The sequence below is a fragment of the Muscardinus avellanarius genome (genome assembly GCF_963383645.1).
Source record: "Muscardinus avellanarius genome assembly, chromosome: 3".
In the NCBI taxonomy this organism is placed as follows: Eukaryota; Metazoa; Chordata; class Mammalia; order Rodentia; family Gliridae; genus Muscardinus; species Muscardinus avellanarius.
Window position 1 is genome coordinate 147357490 of NC_137788.1, and position 19904 is coordinate 147377393.

The 19904-nt window shown below is 59.8% G+C and overlaps 2 protein-coding genes across 6 annotated transcripts; both read left to right on the forward strand.

The window, feature by feature from the left end:
* Positions 1-686: 686 nt before the first annotated feature.
* FURIN (furin, paired basic amino acid cleaving enzyme) lies at positions 687-6219 on the forward strand (the record flags this gene model as incomplete). Of its 2 annotated transcripts, none has more annotated exons than XM_080693077.1 (15): positions 687-863; positions 1185-1283; positions 1360-1455; positions 1746-1874; positions 1979-2055; positions 2307-2395; positions 2862-3034; positions 3490-3702; positions 4007-4107; positions 4206-4309; positions 4391-4508; positions 4590-4769; positions 5125-5249; positions 5358-5468; positions 5639-6219. In XM_080693077.1, 15 exons carry the CDS (start codon positions 687-689, stop codon positions 6217-6219), a joined length of 2373 nt encoding a protein of 790 aa, XP_080549203.1. The 2 variants fall into 2 exon arrangements, with proteins under 2 accessions (XP_080549203.1, XP_080549204.1); XM_080693078.1 differs by having other exon boundaries at positions 5358-5464; positions 5639-5746.
* A 2893-nt stretch (positions 6220-9112) lies between these two features.
* On the forward strand, positions 9113-19666 carry FES (FES proto-oncogene, tyrosine kinase; the record flags this gene model as incomplete). Of its 4 annotated transcripts, XM_080690980.1 has the most annotated exons (18): positions 9113-9325; positions 9451-9624; positions 11689-11785; positions 11923-12106; positions 13674-13811; positions 13895-14014; positions 14152-14274; positions 14393-14579; positions 14701-14784; positions 15511-15720; positions 16028-16150; positions 16943-16996; positions 17473-17591; positions 17835-17929; positions 18014-18137; positions 18320-18477; positions 18572-18694; positions 19524-19666. In XM_080690980.1, the coding sequence occupies 18 exons, from the start codon at positions 9113-9115 to the stop codon at positions 19664-19666; spliced, it is 2469 nt and encodes an 822-aa protein (XP_080547106.1). The 4 variants fall into 4 exon arrangements, with proteins under 4 accessions (XP_080547106.1, XP_080547108.1, XP_080547107.1 ...); XM_080690982.1 differs by lacking the exon at positions 15511-15720; XM_080690981.1 differs by lacking the exon at positions 9451-9624.
* Between the last annotated feature and the right edge of the window lie 238 nt (positions 19667-19904).

Below are 19904 nucleotides of genomic sequence, written 5' to 3' on the forward strand. Positions count from 1 at the left end.
TTAGCCCAGTGCCTTGTGCTTGCTAGGCAAGTGCTCTACCACTGAGCTACACTCCCAGACTTTTTATTGTTTATTTCAAGTCAGGGCCTCACTGAGTTGCCAAGTTTGGCCTCAAACCTGCAGTCCTCCTACTCAATCTTCTGAGTAGCTGGGATTATAGGCATAGGCCATTATACTTGACCTTATTATTTTTTTGCCTGTGTGTGTGGTACTGGGGATTGAACCCAGGGGCAGACTACCTCTGAGCTATACTCCCAGTTCTATTTTATTTTTTATTTTGAAACAGGGTCTTACTAGGTTGATGAGAGTTTAACTATTCACTGAGGTTGTCCTCAAACCTGAGATCCTCCTGTCTCAGCCTCCCAAGAACTGGGAATATAGGCATGTGCCAGCACTCCCAGCTTTTCCCCCCTTCACTCCCTCCTCAGAGCATCTTTGGGCCCTGACTAAGGGGTGCGGGAAGAAAGGGGCAGCTTCTGCGCATAGCTTGTGGGAGACTGACTCTCCCCGTCTGTTTCCTCTCAGAGCTGGCAGCTCACATTCTCCCTCTCCAGCCCTGCCCGCCTGGCTCCATGCCCCCACCAGTCAGCCCGGGGCCACAGGCGGTGAGCAAGCACGTGGAAGCCGAGGCCCTGTGACAAGGCCAAGGACGCGGGAGCTCCGGGGTCCCGGCTGCCTGCCCCCCCATGGAGCTGAGGCCCTGGTTGCCATGGGTGGTAGCCACAGTGGGGGCCTTGGTCCTGCTGGCAGCTGACGCCTGTGGCCAGAAGGTCTTCACCAACACGTGGGCCGTGCGCATCGCCGGAGGCCCTGCCGTGGCTGACAGCGTGGCCCGAAAGCATGGGTTCCACAACCTGGGCCAGGTATGTGTGCACCCTGGCCGAACCCAGGACATCACCTGGGGCGGGGCCAGCGAGGGCAGGTATTCTGGCACCAGAGAGCAGAAGCTGTTGGGCTGGCCCCCGGGCCTGGGTAGGAAGCAGGTGCTGAGTGGCCAGAGGGACAGGAGTGGTTGGCTTGTCCTGCTCGTTGGCCTGCGGGCGAGTGCCCCTCTGTGCCCATATGTTTCTCTGGGGTGGGAGAAGGAGCAGATGCCCCACCCTGCCGTCAGGAGCCTTCCCTCGTGGCTGGCCTCCCGGGGACCGGCAGGTGGAAAGCCCATCTCTCCTCCTGCTCCATTGCAGATCTTCGGTGACTATTACCACTTTCGGCATCGAGCGGTGACAAAGCGGTCCTTGTCGCCTCACCGCTCGAGGCACAGCCGGCTGCAGAGGGAACCTCAAGTGAGTGTGGCTGTGACCCCATGCCGCTGCCTCCCCTGCCCTCGGGCCCCTCCTGCTCACCTCCCCCTCCCCCCAGGTGCAGTGGCTAGAGCAGCAGGTGGCAAAGCGGCGGACCAAGCGGGACATATACCAGGAGCCTACAGACCCCAAGTTTCCCCAGCAGTGGTACCTGGTATGTGGCCTCTGTGGGCCCAGCTTCCGCTGCACCTGCACCGCCCACTCTGAGGTCCTGCGGGTGGGTGGGTGGGGCTGACTTGGAACCCTTCTCTCCTGCTGAACAGTCTCTACCGTTCTGCCAAGCCCGGGGCTGATCTCCCAGAGGCCTTTACATGTCCACAGAGGCCAGATAACAGTGGTGGCACTTCAAGGGGTGGGATGGGTGGGTGAAGAGCTTTGGGGTGGGGAGGGGTGCCCTAAGCTCGTGCAGCTCGTGATGTGACGCACGGGGTGGTGTGTCTGCAGTCTGGCATCACTCAGCGGGACCTGAATGTGAAGGAGGCCTGGGCCCAGGGCTTCACGGGGCACGGTATCGTGGTCTCCATCCTGGACGACGGCATCGAGAAGAACCACCCGGACTTGGCAGGCAATTATGTGAGGAGGTGGGGGAGGGGCCGTGGCCCCTGGTGTGGGTGTCCAAGGGCCGTCCTGTCCTGCCGGGGTAATGCCACTCCTGACAACGGCCACATTCTTCTCAGGATCCTGGGGCTAGTTTTGATGTCAACGACCAGGACCCTGACCCCCAGCCGCGGTACACACAGATGAATGACAACAGGTAAGAAGTGGGGCCCGGCTGCTTCTCCCTTCCCTCTCTTCCTGCAGGGACACGGGGCTGATCTGGAGGCCCCCAAAGGGATCAGGTCTCTTCCTGCAGTCCTGGTTCGGCTGGACTCAGAGCCGAGCTGGCCGCCAGCCCTGGGGAGTGTGTGCACAGGAGGGGCTCGTGCGTGGGTGGGCCGCTGGGCAGCGTCGGGCGCATCTGCTGGGCTCTGTCCACCCACTGATGCTCTGCTCCTGGTCCTGCAGGCACGGCACACGGTGTGCGGGTGAAGTGGCTGCCGTGGCCAACAACGGCGTCTGTGGCGTGGGCGTGGCCTACAACGCCCGCATTGGAGGTGGGTGTGGCCCTTAGCCCCTCCAGCTGGGGTGGAGTGGGCGCCCCTGGGTGGGGGAGCTCTCCCTACCTGCTTCCCACTGTGTGCCACGAGGATGTTCTGTAGGGTGTCCTTAGCGACTCAGAGGGCTGGCCCCTGGTGCTGACGCCGTGGCGTGGGGTGCGTGTGTCTTAGAGAAGTCTCCCTAAGTCCTACAACCCCGTCCGTGTCCTTGTCTGTGTCTTGACCAGCTCATTCCTTGGGGACCTGAGACTTTCTAGTTCAGGATGTGTGGCTGGGGCAGAAGGTGTTGCCTCTTTTCCCCTCTGGGTCTTGTCCTGGGAAGGCAGAGACAGGCAATACTTAGGGGCTCAGGGTTTCCCTGCACCAGCTTCCACCCTCCCTTGGGGTGCAGGGCTGGGCATGTCCCCAGAAGGGCCCTGGCAGCGGGGCCCATAAGCATCCCTCTTCGGCCCCCTCTGGCCAGGGGTGCGCATGCTGGATGGCGAGGTGACAGATGCGGTGGAGGCACGCTCGCTCGGCCTGAACCCCAACCACATCCACATCTACAGCGCCAGCTGGGGTCCCGAGGACGACGGCAAGACAGTGGACGGGCCAGCCCGCCTCGCGGAGGAGGCCTTCTTCCGGGGCGTTAGTCAGGTGAGGTGGGGGCCTGGCCCAGGCCGGCCTCCGAGGGCTGACTGGTCACTGTCCTCTCCTAGCTCTCTCCCTGGTGTTTTTCTGTTTTATTTGCTCTTGTATTTAATTTTACATAAAGCATGTGTACTAAAACATCAAGGAATGAGGGTTGGGGTGTAGCTCAGCATATGGTTTGCATGAACAAGGCCCTGATTTGATGCCAGCCCCCTCCCCAAAAAAATTAAGGGACAGAAAGAGTAAAATAAAGATTGCCTATAACCTCGCTCCCCAGAGATCACCATTCTGAGCATTTTGGTGGGAGATCCTGACCTATCTTGATTTTGTGCATAGAAATCTAAGAGGCAGACACAGAGTCCCCAGAGAACGAGGCTCCAGGCTTCCCAGTCCGCAGCAGTATCTTCCACTGGGCCTCTCCTGAGTCCCTATCCCGAGTGACCCCAGCCCACTGTCCACAGGGCCGCGGAGGGCTGGGCTCCATCTTTGTCTGGGCCTCAGGGAACGGGGGCCGGGAACATGACAGCTGCAACTGCGACGGCTACACCAACAGCATCTACACGCTGTCCATCAGCAGCGCCACACAGCTCGGCAACGTGCCCTGGTACAGCGAGGCCTGCTCGTCCACGCTGGCCACCACCTACAGCAGCGGCAACCAGAATGAGAAGCAGATTGTGAGTCCCCTGGGGCTGCGCACTGGGGCGGCGATCTCGGGCCTTGTGGAATGCGAGCTGGACGCTAAGACTCCTGAGCCTGGAGAACTCGACTCTCCCTAAAGGCATGCCTTCTCTCCCACCTCTAATCGAAGCCCCTATTCCTTGGGAGGCTGAGGGCCCAAGAGGCTGGGACCCAGGTGTCTGGACCCTGGCTCACCTTGCCATCTGCGGCACCCAGAGCCCGCCGGCCGAGGGACAGCGGAAGGGTTGCCCTCCGGCCCCCTCCCCCGACTCAGGCCTGTGCACCATCATCCCCTGGCAGGTGACCACGGACCTGCGGCAGAAGTGCACGGAGTCTCACACGGGTACCTCGGCCTCTGCCCCCTTGGCAGCCGGCATCATCGCTCTCACCCTGGAGGCCAAGTACGTGGGTGAGGGGCAGCCCCGTGCCCACCAGCACTCTGCAGGGTGGCCCCTCCCCAGAAACATCAAACCCTGGCCTCTCCCTTCCTCCTTGGCAGTAAGAACCTCACCTGGCGAGACATGCAGCATCTGGTGGTGCAGACCTCAAAGCCAGCCCATCTCAATGCCAACGACTGGGCCACCAATGGTGTGGGCCGCAAAGGTGAGGCCGTGGCTGGGCCCTGAGGCGGGCGGGCGGCTCCCCCGCCCCACCCCGCTAACCCTGCCTTCTCCCGACGCACAGTGAGCCACTCCTATGGCTACGGGCTCCTGGATGCAGGGGCCATGGTGGCCCTGGCCCAGAACTGGACCACGGTGGCCCCCCAGCGGAAGTGCATCATCGACGTCCTCACAGAGCCCAGGTGAGGACAGGGCCGGGGCCGCAGGGGGCTGCCGGCTGCTCTGAGCCAGGCTGACGTGCCGACATGATGCTCTCTACCCAGGGACATCGGCAAGCGGCTGGAGGTGCGCAAGACTGTGGCCGCGTGTCTGGGCGAGCCCAGCCACATCACCCGGCTGGAGCACGCTCAGGCACGGCTCACCCTGTCCTACAATCGTCGTGGTGACCTGGCCATCTACCTGGTCAGCCCCATGGGCACTCGTTCCACCCTGCTGGCCGCCAGGTGCTTGCCCTGCCCCCTTTCTGGCCCTCAGCCTACATCATTCTGTCCTTTACCCACACACCCTGACAGTCATCATGGAACACCTCGGAGGCCCTGTTGGTGTTCTTGGAGGGTGGCGTGATCCTGTGGGACTGTTCAGACCGCAGGAATCCCGGCCCCTAGTTTAATGCTGGCAGTGTGTGTCTCTGTGTGAATTACCCTTGTGCCTCTGAGTGCCCTGGTTGGGAATGTTTGTTCCCCTGGGAAACAGCCGAGCCAGTAGGCGTTTCCAGTGCAGCGGGGCCGGGGCTGCGTGGTAGGGAGGGTGTGTGCCTTGTGTCATTGGTCAGCTGGACACGCTTAACCCCTCCCCCAGGCCACACGACTATTCCGCAGATGGGTTTAATGACTGGGCCTTCATGACAACCCATTCCTGGGATGAGGACCCCTCTGGCGAGTGGGTCCTGGAGATTGAAAACACCAGTGAAGCCAACAACTATGGTACCGGGGGTCCTTCAGCGGGGGTGGGTGAGGAAGGCCGCAGGATCTGGGAGGCCAGGTGAAGTGTGGGTGCCCTCTAACACTTGCTCTTCCCCCACTCTGCAACAGGGACGCTGACTAAATTCACCCTTGTTCTATATGGCACTGCCTCTGAGGGGTTCCCCACGCCACCCGAGAGCAGCGGCTGCAAGACCTTGGCATCCAGCCAGGCCTGTGTGGGTCAGTGCACAGTGGGTGCTGTTGGGGCTTGGGGGCGGGGGGCAGTGGGTGCCTGTCTGAAGCCTAGCTCTAGGAGAAAAAGGAGTCTCTGGAGACGTGGGCACTGTGGGCTGCTGCAGACCTGCCGCGGGGCGCTCAGCCCACCCTCGCCCGCCTTTTCCTGCCCACAGTGTGCGAGGAAGGCTTCTCCCTGCACCAGAAGACCTGTGTCCAGCACTGCCCGCCAGGCTTCACGCCCCAAGTCCTCGACACACACTATAGCACCGAGAACGACGTAGAGACCATCCGCGCCAGCGTCTGCGCCCCCTGCCACGCCTCATGTGCCACATGCCAGGGCCCAGCCCCCACAGACTGCCTCAGCTGCCCCAGCCATGCCTCGCTGGACCCCGTGGAGCAGACGTGCTCCCGGCAGAGCCAGAGCAGCCGCGAGTCCCCGGAGCAGCCGCGGCCTGCCCAGGTGGAGGCCGAGCCCCGGCTGCAGGCCGGCCTGCTGCCCTCGCACCTGCCCGAGGTGGTGGCCGGCCTCAGCTGCGCCTTCATTGTGCTAGTCTTTGTCACCGTCTTCCTGGTCCTGCAGCTGCGCTCAGGCTTCAGCTTCCGGGGGGTGAAGGTGTACACCATGGACCGCGGCCTCATCTCCTACAAGGGGCTGCTCCCTGAAGCCTGGCAGGAGGAGTGCCTGTCTGACTCGGAAGAGGACGAGGGCCGGGGCGAGAGGACCGCCTTTATCAAAGACCAGAGCGCCCTTTGATGCGCCCACTGCCCGCCCCACAAGCCAATCCCTTCCTTGGGCACTTTTTAACTCACCAAAGTATTTTTTTATCTCGGGACTGGGTTTGGACCCAGCTGGTGGGTGAGGGGCAGAAACCACTCCCCCCCATCCTTGGGCCCACCTGGCTGCCCGAGGTGGAGCCCCAGGACAGGCAGGGATGGGCCTCACCTCACCAAGCGCCCCTCCACGTGGGGAGGAGTGAGACCTTTAGGGCAGCTACAGCCTCGGCCAGGCCAGTTCCAAGGAGTGAAGAGGGGCAGCCCTGCTCGGTCCCCAGGCCGGCCCGGGTGGCAGCCCTGCCCTGCCCTGTCCCTCTAAAGCAATAATGGCCCCATCAGGCAGCAGGGAGGCTGGCCTCGGCGGCATTCGGAGGCGGCGGCCACCTCACTAAGGGCTTTGGCATTCCTAACCCGGTCCTGCTCCTCTGGGAGCCTTGGCAGAAGTGGCAATCACAGGAAGGACCAAGGCAAGGCAGGTGCCTCCAGGGGCACACGCACCCCTGCCTGCCTCCAGCTGCAGGCCCAGCACAGCCGCTGCCAGGCCCGCCAGGCTGGCACGGCCCAGGCTCTGCGGAGCCCATGCTGGCATCCTGACCACTCCTCTCCAGCACCTCCCCGCCCGCCAGGGCCCAAGTCCCTGTTTTCTGAGCCCGGGGCCGCCTGGGCTGCTGGCGCTCAGTCCCAGAGCCCCTGGGTGGTGGTGGGGGCCACGGCCCGGACAGCCTCTCCCGCCCCCACCCGTGCTGCTTTCCCCTGTGGGGATCTCAGGAGCTGTTTGAGGATATATTTTCACTTTGTGATTATTTCACTTTAGATGCTGGTCTTTGGGTTTTTTTTTTTTTTTTTTTTTGTATTTTTAATGGGGGTAGCAGCTGGACCACTTACCTTCCGACATCCATGTCCACCCTGCTCTTCCCCGGCTGCCCAGCCCTGAGGCGTGGGGCTGCAGTCGTTCTGGAGTGAGAAGTAACTGAGCCCCAGGCCCTCATGAGCCAGCCCAGCCAGGCGGGCTCTAGGAAGGGGGTCACGCTGAGAGGGGCAGGCTGGCATCTGCGTTTCAAATGGGGTTTGTGCCAAGGGCTGATGGGTCTCCAGTTCTCCACATGCCAGGGGTGGGCAGGTGGTGGCACCAAGCCCTTCCAACACTGTGCCCTGGTGGAGAAAGCACTGACCCGTTATGCCCAAGCCCCTCTTCTGACGTGCCTTTGCACCCCTCCCATTAGGACAATCAGTCCCCTCCCACCCGGGAGCCCCCTTCCTTCCCCCTACCCTATCCCTTCCATCCACCGGCCCAGGGGCGCCCCCTCCTCCGCCCCTCCACTTCGTGGCCAGCCCAGCTGGTTTTGTAAGATACTGGGTTGGTACACAGTGAGTTTTTTTTCCTTGTAATTTAAACAGGCCCAGAATTGTTGGTTCTATTTAATGGACACGAGATGATGTTAGAGGTTTTAAAGTGATTAAACGTGCAGACTATGCAAACCAGGCCTGGTCTCCAGTGTGGTGAAACTTCTTGGGAACAGGGGTAGGGACTGGGGCTGGTTAAGCCTGGTTTTGTCCTGGCTGCCTGTCAGAAAGCCAAAGTCAGTGTCCAGGGGTTCTAGGGCCTCCCGCAGGGTGCGCATGCCCCAGCCCCCGTGGAAAAAGACAGCAGCTGCAGACAAGCCCCAGGGTGAGGCGAGTTACCCTGGACCTGAAGCTGACCAGGGTGGACAGTGAGTGAGCCAGTGTCCATTACCCAATCTCTCCCTGGCCTGAAGTGTCCTATGTCCTGACTACCAGCTACAGGACTGAGGCCTAAGGTGGGTCCTGACTGAACCTGGATGACACATGTGCACGCGTGTGTGTGTGTGTGTGTTGGGGGATTATGTCCCACGTAAGAAACGATACCTCCACTCCCAGCCCTGTTCCTTGTCAGCCCTTGCCCAGAGGAAGGGGCTGGAGACCATGAAACCAGGCCTGAGAACAGGCCTCTCAGGACATTTACTTGGGAATTTTATTCAAATGGAGGCTGGTGTGGCTCTCCTTAGGGAATCCGTGGGGTGGGGTGGGCTGTACTGGGCTTTTCCCCCTTCCTCTTGGGGGCCGCCCTGGCCCCCTGGGCTGGACACCTGCCTGGGGTCTCACCCCATGTGCTTCCCAGCTCCAGGCCCCTCCCTGCGCTCCCAGGACTCCGCTGACCCTGGGGAAGCCTGGTGCGCAGGCCGCCCTCCGCACAGCCATTCTTCCCCAGCTCCCCCTCCCTTCCGTTTCCGTGGCCGGAGCCTGCGGCCCAGCGCGAGCAGGGGGCCGTCCTGCCCGCCCCTTCCCCTCTGCGGGCCCGCCCCAGGGCCTGGGCCAACTGAAACCGCGGGAGGAGGAAGCCCGGAATCAGGAACTGGCCGGGGGGCTCAGGGCCTGAGTCGGTCCACGGCCGCCCGTCCCGGGGAGCAGCTACCTGTGCTGGTAACTCGAGGCCCAGGAGGCAACGACCACGCGGGGAGCCGGGGTGCAGTGGGTGGGCCTGGTCTTGGGAGCCCCACACCCGTCCTGGTGGGGAAGGCCACGGTGGAGCAATGGTGGGGGCCCCTGAAGCTCCAGCCTGGGCCTTGGACCCGTCGAGGGCCCTGGCGCACCCTCTAAGGGGTGCTGGGGGAAAGAACCCAGGCCCAGGACTGGAAAGGGGATGTAGAGCACTAGGGCTTGGGCTGGGGCCTGGGACGCTCTGGGGCTCTCATCCAGGGCCAGGCTGCTATCCCGATCCAGTTGCTTTTCCACCGCCTCCCACCAGTGTGCAGCTCCTCCTGCCCTGCAGCCAGCCTCTGCCCCACCCACCCCTCCGCCTCTAGCTGCTGCTTTGCCCCCAGTCATGGGCTCTTCTCTGTCCCCAAGACGCTATGGGCTTCTCTTCGGAGCTGTGTAGCCCCCAGGGCCATGGCGCCCTGCAGCAGATGCAGGAAGCCGAGCTTCGCCTGCTGGAGGGCATGAGGAAGTGGATGGCCCAGCGGGTCAAGAGTGACCGGGAGTACGCAGGGTTGCTTCACCACATGTCCGTGCAGGACAGCAGTGGCCAGAGCCGGAGTGGCGTCCCCGACAGCCCCATCAGCCAGGTGGGCTTCTATGGGGCTCCCGGCCCTTCTCTCCCAAGGCCGTCTGGGCGAGGCTGTAGATTTGGCAGGCCTCGGTGTGGGAGCCACAGACTCCTCTTCCCTGCTTACCCCATCCTGTGCCATAGTCCTGGGTGGAGATCACCAGCCAGACCGAGGGCCTGAGCCGGGTGCTGCGGCAGCACGCAGAAGACCTGAACTCGGGGCCCCTGAGCAAGCTGAGCCTGCTGATCCGGGAGCGGCAGCAGCTGCGCAAGACCTACAGCGAGCAGTGGCAGCAGCTGCAGCAGGAGCTGACGAAGGTGGGTGCGGGCCGAGGGGCGCCGGTCACTTCTGTTGCAATGGGCAGCCTACTAGCGGTGGTTTTGCACAAGAGCCCCTAGGTTCACAGGGGAAGTGGAAGTTCCTGATAGCAGCCTCCCACTGCCACTTCCTCCCGCCCCTCTTGGGCTGGCCTGCAACCGGGCCTGTCCATGCATTGTCTGGGCTGGTCACAGAGTGCAAGGATGGGTGAGGCCCATCATGCCTCCCTGGAGCTCAGGATCTGAGCCCTGCTCCCGCAAAGCAGTGCCTAGCTCTGGGTCTCAGAGACAGCGAGAGGCATGCGCCCCGCCACGGCCCCACCACCTGGCAGCGGTGTGACACCCGACAGGTGAGGTTGGCCGGCCAGGATCTGAATTCCACCAGCTCCTCAGTTAGAGGCTGTGCTATTTGGAGCTGCTATTTCTGCTTCAGCCAGCCTCCTGGCAGCCTTCACCAGTCCCCAGGTGGAAGCCCTAGCCACGGACCCACAGCGACCCCTGGTGGCCAGTCGGCCCTCACTCTCTTAGAAGATAGTTTTACCGGAACACAACCTTACCTATTTGCTGTTATATCATCTAGAACAGCAGTGATTAACTGGGTAGTTGTGACAAAGATCTTGTGGTCTGCAGATCTAAAATGTTTACTATCTGGCCCTTTAAGAAGACTGCTGTAGCCGGGTGTGGTGGCACACGCTTGTAATCCCAGCATTTGGGAGGCTGAGACAGAAGGACTGGGGTTCATGGACAGCCTCAGCTACTTAGTGAGGCCCTTTGCAACTTAGTGAGACCTGTTTCAAAATAAAAAATAAACCTAGGCGTGGTGGCGCACACTTGTAATCCCAGCGCTTGGAAGGCCGAGACAGGAGGATTGCAAAGGTTCAAAGCCAGCCTCAGCTACTTAGTGAGGCTCTCAGCAACTTAGTGAGACCATGTTTCCAAATAAAGTATAAAATAGGTCTGGGAGTATAGCCCGGAGGTAGAAAAGCCCCTGGGTTCCACCCCCAGTATCACCAAAAATAAAAGAATAAAAAATAGGACTGGGGGTGTAGCTTGTTGGTAGAATGCCCCTGGGTTCCATCCCCAGTACTGCAAAAAAAAAAAAAAAAAACAAAAGAAAAGAAAAGAAAAAAGACTGCTGTAGTCTCCACATTTAACTCAGTTTCTGAAGTTCAGAGGAGCAAGATGAAGCTTGCCAGGCACATTCCAGCACCTAAACAGATAAATGGAATGAGAACTCTGGTTTCAGGCTGCCATCTATCCTTCCTGTTGCCAGGAACATAATTTGCCAATTCAGTGCAATATGGAAATGTGGGCCTTTTTTTCAAGTTCAAGGCTGGGCTGTACAACTTAGCAAGACCCTGTTTCCAAATTAATTTTGAAAAAACAAAAAGGAGCCAGTAGTGGTAACACACGCTCATTATCCCAGTACTTGGGAGGCTGAGACAGAGGATACCAGGTTTGTGGACTGCCTCGGTAACTTAGGCCCTCAGCAACCTAGTGAGACCAGTTTCTAAATAAAAAATAAAATTGGGTTGGGGATGTAGCTCAGAGGTAGAGTGCCCTGGATTCAATCCCCAGAACCACAAAAAAGCGAGGCGGGGTCTGCGGATGTAGCTCAGTGGTAGAGCACTTTCCTAGCATGTGCGAGGTCCTAGGTGTCATCCCCAGACTGAAAAAGAAAAGAAAAGGAGTTTCAGAATGGCAGCAGCCAAGTGTGAAACCAAGTACAAGGCCCTTCTGTGTGTGGAGCCCCATGCAACCACACAGGCTGTATGTACCTGAAGTGGCCCCTCCTGCCTCTCCGGGACCACTGTCAGGCTACGGAGAGACACCTGTAGCCCACCCAGGGTACCACTCAGCCTCCCCAGCGGCCTGTCTGTAGCTCAATTCCTCTGAGCCTAACCTGGACAGCCAGCTTCTCCACGAGGCTCCAGATCCTCCCAGGAAGATGGGCTGGAGCGTCCTGTCTGCCTAGACGGGAGGCCCTTCCCAGGGCTTCACCTTGAGCAGCAGTCTCCTGTGCTTGGGGACCTGCCTGCCCATAATGGTCACCTCTCTCCCCAGGCCCACAGCCAGGACATTGAGAAGCTGAAGAGTCAATACCGAACCCTGGCACGGGACAGCGCCCAGGCCAGGCGCAAGTACCAGGAAGCCAGCAAAGGTCTGTGGCTCCCCTTGCTGGCAGGGAGGGAATCCCACACTGGTGCTACCTGCCCGCCCGCATCCAGGGAGTGGGGACTGCCTGCACGCATGTGCCTGGGTGCATACGCACGCACCTCCCTCGCCAACCCCCTGCAGACAAGGACCGTGACAAGGCCAAGGACAAGTATGTGCGCAGCCTCTGGAAGCTCTTCGCGCACCACAACCGCTACGTGCTGGGTGTGCGGGCCGCGCAGCTGCACCACCAGCACCACCATCAGCTCATGCTGCCTGGCCTGCTGCAATCGCTTCAGGACCTGCACGAGGAGATGGCGCGAGTCCTGTAAGCCCCCTGCCCCACCCACAGCATCCCTGACCCCCTCCCCAGGCCCAGAATATTCAGTCCTGTAAGAGGATGAGAATGGCTGGACATGGTGGCACACACCTGTAACCCCAGGACTTAGGAGACTGAGACAGGAGGATAGCAGGTTTGAGGCCAGCCTCAGCAATTTAGGGAGACCATCAGCAAGACTCTGTTTCAGGATACAAAATAAGAGCCAGACGTGGTGGCGCACTTGTAATCCCAGCATTTGGGAGTCTGAGACAGGAGGGTTATGGTTCACAGCCAGCTCAGCTACTTAGTGAGGCCCTTTGCAAATCAGTGAGACTTTGTTTCAAAATAAAGAATAAAAAATAGGGCTGGGGGTATAGGTCAGAGGTAGAATGCTCCTGGGTTCCATCCTCACTACCACACACACACACACACACACCAAAAAAAAAAAAAAATACAAAATACAAAATAAGTACTTTGGAGGCTGAGACAGGAGGATCACAGGTAGCTTCAGCTACTTAGTGAGGTTCTCCACAACTTAGTCAGACCTTGTTTTAAAATAAGTAATAGAGCCGGGCGTGGTGGCGCACGCTTGTAATCCCAGCATTCGGGAGGCTGAGACAGTAGGATCGCGGTTCGCAGACAGCTTCAGCTACTTAGTGAGGCCCTTTGCAACTCAGTGAGACTCTGTTTCAAAATAAAGAATAAAAAACAGGGCCGAAGGTGTAGCTCAGAGGTTGTATGCTCCTGTGTTCCATCCTCAGACCTGCAAAAAAAAAAAAAAAAGTTAATAAAACAAGTAATAAAAAGCCAGGCTTGAAGCCCGGCATGGTGGCGCACGCTTGTAATCCCAGCATTCGGGAGGCTGAGACCAGAGGATCGCGTTTCGTGGACAGCCTCAGCGTGAGGTCCTCTGCAACTCAGTGAGACCTGGTTTCAAAATAAAGAATAAAAAATAGAGCAGGGGCAGGGGGTGTTGCTCTGAGGTCAAATGCCCCTGGGTTCAATCCCCAGACCCGCAAAAAAAAAAAAAAAAAAAAAAGCCAGGCCTGGTGGCGCATGCTTGATATCCCAATACTTGGGAGACTGAGACAGGAGGATCTGGATTCGCAGTCAGCCTCAGGTACTTAGTGAGGCTCTCCGCAACTTAGTAAGACCCTGTTTCGAAATAAAAATAGAGCTGAGGTATAGCTCAGAGGAAGAATGCCCCTGGGTTCAATCCACAGCACCACACACACAACAAAGTAATTAAAAAAAAAATAGTGCTGGGGGTATATAGCTCAGAGGTAGTATTCCCCTAGGTTCAATTCCCAGTACTGGGTGGGGGGGAGCCTGCCACTGGGTTTAACCCCTAGTAACCCAGCCCATTAAAACAGAAATAATTGCCAGCATGGCCGGCTGGCACACATACCAGGAAGTAAAGGGTCAGGAAGAGGTTAAACAATTTCCCTAAGTTCACACAGGAGATGAGGTGGAGGCCAGCTTGGCACTGCCCCAAACCTAGTATCCTAGGTCAGCTGCTTGCCCTGCCCTGCCTGGTCAGCCTAAGGTCTCCATGACGGGGGACTCCTCTGGGCAGGAAGGAGATTCTGCAGGAGTACCTGGAGATTAGCAGCCTAGTCCAGGAGGAGGTGCTAGCCATTCACCGGGAGATGGCTGCAGCTGCTGCCCGCATTCAGCCCAAGGCCGAGTACCAGGGCTTCCTGCGACAGTATGGGTAAGCCCGTCCCCACACCTGCTGGGCGCCGGGACCTGTTCCAGGGTGCTGGCCTGTGCTGACAGCGCCCTGCCCACCTGCAGGTCTGCCCCGGATGTCCCACCCTGTGTCTCCTTTGATGAGTCGCTGCTTGAGGAGGGTGAACAGCTGGAGCCCGGAGAGCTGCAGCTGAACGAGCTCACGGTGGAGAGCGTGCAGCACACGTGTGTGGTGGCGTGGCATGGGGCCAGGCGGGCTGTGGCAGATCTCGGGTGTCTATGTGGGCAGGGTGGGCTTGCTCGGCTCTGCAGGGATGCCTATGGTGGGCATGGCTCTCATAGGGCCCTTTTCTTGGGTGCAGGCTGACCTCTGTGACAGACGAACTGGCAGTGGCCACCGAAGCCGTCCTGAGCCGGCAGGAGGTGGTCTGTCAGCTGCAGCAGGAGCTCCAGAGTGAGGAGCAGAGCACCCACCCCCGGGAGCGGTGAGTGGGCCCACCCATCGCGGCCTCGGGGGCCCGCTCTGATCTGCCCGTCCTGTCCCGTGGCAGGAAAGTGAGTCCAGGTGTCTCTCCCGCCCTCCTCCGTGCCTCCTGCCCGCAGGGTGCAGCTGCTGGGCAAGAGGCAGGAACTGCAGGAGGCGCTGCAGGGGCTGCAGGTGGCACTGTGCAGCCAGGCCAAGCTGCACGCCCAGCAGGAGCTGCTGCAGACCAAGCTGGAGCAGCTGGGCCCCGGCGAGCCCCCAGCCGTGCGGCTCCTGCAGGACGACCGGCACTCCACGTCGTCCTCAGTGAGCCGCCCCCCGCTGCCCCTGCCCGCCAGCAGTGCCCGCCCGCAGGGGCTGTGCTCCTCATTTTCGCCCTCCCCCTCCCCAAGCCTGGCCACCTGCTGACGTCTGTCCCTGGCCTCAGGAGCAGGAGCGAGAGGGGGGAAGGACGCCCACGCTGGAGCTCCTCAAGAGCCACTTCTCTGGAATCTTCCGCCCCAAGTTCTCGGTAAGTGGCGCTCAGCCTAGGCATGTCGCGGATAGGTACCCACACCAGGGGCCCAGCTATGCTCCCCAGGCCCCATTTTTGTGCTCCGGGCCAGTCTCTGAGGGAGGAAGCCCTGCTCAGCTTGCTTTCATTGGGGTGTCCCTCTTTTCTGTAGGATTCCAGGATGCAGATGCCCCCAGACTTTGCAGTGCCCCTCTGCCCCCTACCTGCTACAGCTTTGGCCACTCTGTGGCTTGTCCTGTTCCAGAAGTAGTTAGGGGCCGGGCGTGGTGGCGCATGCTTGTAATCCCAGCATTTGGGAAGCTGAGACCAGAGGATCGCGGTCCGTGGGCAGCCTTAACTACTACTTAGGCCCTTTGCAACTCAGTGAGACCCTGTTTCAAAATAAAGAATAAAAAATAGGGCTAAGGGTGTCACTTAGAGATGGAATGCTCCAGGGTTCCATCTCCAATACTAAAAAAAAAAAAAAAAAGAAGAAGAAGAAGAAGTAGTTAGGGGCCTGGAGCCTGCAGGAGAGAGCACTAGCCTGGTTGGGTCGGCCAGCCCAGGATCCCCATCTCAGCTCTGCCCAGAGGGAGCCCGGCCAGTCCACTGCCCGGCTTGGGCCCCTAGGTGCTGCTAGGTGCCTGTCTGGTGGTTTTGAGGACTGAGAGCCGAAGGGGGGAGCCTGGTGGCCTCCCCCAGGAGCCTCTGAGTGACCTGCTTGTCCCTTCCTGCCCTGCCCAGCTCCCCCCGCCGCTGCAGCTAGTCCCCGAGGTGCAGAAGCCCCTGCACGAGCAGCTGTGGTACCACGGGGCCATCCCGCGGGCAGAGGTGGCCGAGCTGCTGACGCACTCGGGAGACTTCCTGGTGCGGGAGAGCCAGGGCAAGCAGGAGTACGTGCTGTCGGTGCTGTGGGACGGCCAGCCACGCCACTTCATCATCCAGTCCCTGGACGTGAGTGGGCCAGGACCCAAGCCTCCCCTCCATTCCTGCCCCTTCTCCCAGGGGGAGAACCTAGAGATGGTGACCTCAGGTTAGGAAGTGGCTGCCCTGTCATGGATGCCTTCCAAGTCAGCTGGAAGCAGCCAGAGATCACCTACGTCCCCCCAGCTCCCTGGAGGTGCCCTGTGCCACACACGGTGCCTTTTCTCCAGATCTCCCTCCTCTCTGCCCCTGCTGCTCCTCCTGTCCTCCCAGGCCCAGGTCCCCCACCCCCACCCCCGGCATGGAGGAGGCTGATCCTAGTCCTGCTCCCCTGCAGAACCTGTACCGGCTAGAAGGGGACGGCTTTCCCAGCATCCCCCTCCTCATCGACCACCTGCTGTGCTCCCAGCAGCCTCTCACCAGGAAGAGCGGTGTAGTCCTGTATAGGGCCGTGCCCAAGGTGAGCCTGTGGGCACCGAGGGTCGGCCCCCTGAATCGGAGCAGGAAAGGCTTCCTGTGACCCCTGTCCATGTGCAGAGCCTGGGGTGCGCCCTTGCAACACCTCCTTCAGGGTTTGGAACATCAAAGCCACTCTGGTTCCATGGGCTGTGCACACAGGGCTGGGGCTCACCCAGCCAGGGCACCTGCCTGTCATTGAACAGTGACCCCGATATCACCCAATCCCATGAGATGGACTGACACACTGAGACTCCAAGAAAAGACAGGATGGTGGTGGCGGATGCTTGTAATCCCAGTACTTGGGAGGCTGAGACAGGAGGGTCACAGGTTCCCAGCCAGCCTCTGCTACTTAGCGAGGCCCTTTGCAACTCAGTGAGACCCTGTTTCAAAAGAAAGAATAAGCAGGGAGTGGTGGCACACGCTTGTAAACCCAGCATTTGGGAGGCTGAGACCCGGAGGATCGCAGTTCGCGGACAGCCTCAGCTACTTAGTGAGGCCCTCTGCAACTCAGTGAGACCCGGTTCAAAATAATGAATAAAAAAATAGGGCAGGGGGTGTAGCTCGGAGGTCAAATGCCTCTGGGTTTCATCCCCAGACCCGCAAAAAAAAAAAAAAAAAAAAAAAAAAAAGAATAAAAAATAGGGCTGTGGTGTAGCTTGGAGGTAGAATGCCCCTGGGTTTCATCCCCAGACGCCCCCACACACAAAAAAAGCATCCATCATGGGAGAGCCATTTATCCCTCCCCGGGTGTGGTGACCAGTGACCCTTCTCTTCACTGGTTTCTCTTCCCTAGGACAAGTGGGTGCTGAATCACGAGGACCTAGTGCTGGGCGAGCAGATTGGGCGGGTGAGTGTGGCCTCCCCCAGGCGGAGGCCCAGCCAGCCTCCCCCGCACCTACCCGTTCTGCCTCTCCAATTCCCAGCTCTACCCAATTCCTTGCCCAGCCTCTGCCAGGCACTGTCCTCCAGGAAACAGAGGACTCTGCGCTCTGCTCCCCAGGAGACAGTTCTGCCACCGGCACCCCCTTGCCCCAGCTCCTGCCCCCTCAGAGGGCTCTTGGGTGTATTTGAAGAGGCACCCCATTACTGTGAGCTGTGAAATGCCTGCTGGGGAAGGAAGTCACATGCCTAGAAATCAGAATGCTTTTCACACCCAAAGAAAAGTAGCTTTGGATTCTCCATGTCACTTTCCCTGCCCATCCTCTTGCTTCCCTAACTAGGGGGCAAGCTCCCAGAGAGCAAGGGTGCTGTGCCTGGGGGTGGGGACAAGGTGGGCCGTCTCTGAGTAGGGGAAGCTCTGGTTGGAGCCCAGGACCATTTCAGGGGAACTTTGGCGAAGTGTTCAGCGGCCGCCTGCGAGCCGACAACACCCTGGTGGCTGTGAAATCCTGTCGAGAGACACTTCCACCTGATCTCAAGGCCAAGTTTCTGCAAGAAGCAAGGTGGGTGGCATAATAATAAAGGTGACATGTAAACGGTCCCCTGTCCTTGAATCTTCCGGGGGTCCTCATACCAGGGCAGCACCTCTCTCCACAGCACCAAGGGGCAGAGGCTGGCTGCCAGGTCACACATCGGGGCTGCTGGCCTCTGAAGGCCAAGCTCTCCTCTTCTGTCTTCCCTGGGGCTCCTGGAGGGAGGAGGGAGGTGGGTCCGGGCCCTGGAGCCTGAGCAGCAGCGCCCCTCAGGATCCTGAAGCAGTACAGCCACCCCAACATTGTGCGTCTCATCGGCGTGTGCACGCAGAAGCAGCCCATCTACATCGTCATGGAGCTGGTGCAGGGTGAGCGAGGTGCAGCCCCCGGGGGGACCCAGCCTGGCCCCGGCGGCCTCCACCCAGGAGGCTCCAATCTGCCCCCACCTCCAGGCGGCGACTTCCTGACCTTCCTGCGAACGGAAGGAGCCCGGCTGCGGGTGAAGACCCTGCTGCAGATGGTGGGGGACGCGGCCGCCGGCATGGAGTACCTGGAAAGCAAGTGCTGTATCCATCGGTGGGTGAGCCGGGTGCAGCCGCAGTCAGGGGCGCTGGCCCGTAGGCCTCTCCTGCCAGCCGGCAGTGGGGAGCAGGCATGCCCGGGGCAAGGGCACTGTTGGTGGCTTTGTGTGGAGTGCTTGGCAGAGGCCGGGTAGGTGACATTGGCTGAAGGAGACCCCTGCCCTGCTGCCCCCCCAGCGACCTGGCTGCTCGGAACTGCCTGGTGACGGAGAAGAACGTGCTGAAGATCAGCGACTTCGGAATGTCCCGGGAGGAAGCCGATGGCATCTACGCAGCCTCCGGGGGCCTCAGACAGGTCCCCGTCAAGTGGACCGCACCCGAGGCCCTCAACTACGGTACCTGGTCCTCGCTGAGCCGGGGTGCGGGGCCGGGGGGCTTTCGCTCTAGGGCCAGGGCCAGTTCTCTTCCATTACCTCGCCGCCTCTGCAGGCCGCTACTCCTCTGAGAGTGACGTGTGGAGCTTTGGCATCTTGCTCTGGGAGACCTTCAGCCTGGGAGCCTCACCCTACCCCAACCTCAGCAACCAGCAGACAAGGGAGTTCGTGGAAAAGGGTGAGTGTCCTGCAAGTTATCTCTTCCCAGGGCCCCTCTCTCAACCTCCCAGCCATCCCACGAGCAAAACAAGGTTAACCCCAGCTGGGCATGATGGCTCACGCCTGTAAGCCCAGTATTGGAGGCCGAAACAGGAGGAGAAGCCCTCCGCAAAATAGTGTGACCCTGTTTCAAAATAAAAAATAAGCCAGGCGCCGGGCGTGGTGGCGCACGCTTGTAATCCCCGCGCTTGGGAGGCAGAGACAGGAGGATCGCGCAGGTTCGAAGCCAGCTGCGCGCGCTGGCTTAGGAGACCCTGTTTCAAAAATATAAAATAGGTCTGGGAGTGTAGCCCGGAGGTAGAAGGGCTTCCAGGAACCCCAGTACCACCAAAAAAAAAAAAAAAAAAAAAGCCAGGCGTTGTGGCGCACTCTTGTAATCCCAGCATTCGGGAGGCTGAGTCAGGAGAATCGTAGTTCACGGCCAGCCTCAGCTACTTAGTGAGGCCCTCTGCAACTCAGTGAGACCCTGTTTCAAAATAAAGAATGCAAAAATCGGGCTGGGGGTATAGCTCAGAGGTAGAATGCCCCTGTTTTCTATCCCCAGTACCATACTGCAAATAAATAAGTAAATAAATAAAATTTTAAAAATAGGGTTGGAGGTGTAGCTCAGATATAAAATACCCCTGGGTTCAATCCCCAGTACTGCAAAAAAAAAAAAAAAAAAAGTGTCTTGGGTCCTGGGTGAACGAGCGTGGATCCCGGGACAGTACATCTTAGGCAGCGCCCATTGCTCAGTCAGCCCAAGGGGACCCCCTCCTCATTGGCGCCCCTCGTGCTGTGCCTCGCAGGGGGCCGCCTGCCCTGCCCGGAGCTGTGCCCTGACGCTGTGTTCCGGCTCATGGAGCAATGCTGGGCCTACGAGCCAGGGCAGCGGCCCAACTTTGGCGCCATCTCCCAGGAACTGCAAAGCATCCGGAAGCGCCATCGGTGAGGCTGGGAGCTGCCCTGAGGCCCCAAGAGCGCGCCTCCTCTGCGCCCTTCACACTGCTGGATGGCGCTCCCCAGCCCCAGGCTCCGTCACCAGCCCTGTCACCTCTGTGTCTCTGCTCCTGCAGGGCTTCCTCTCCCTGGCAGGAATAATAAAACACTTGTGCCTCTCCAGTGCTCCTGATACGTGTGTGCCTCCGAAGGGCTGGTCCTGGAAGGCCTGTGGGGCCTACGGAGTCGCC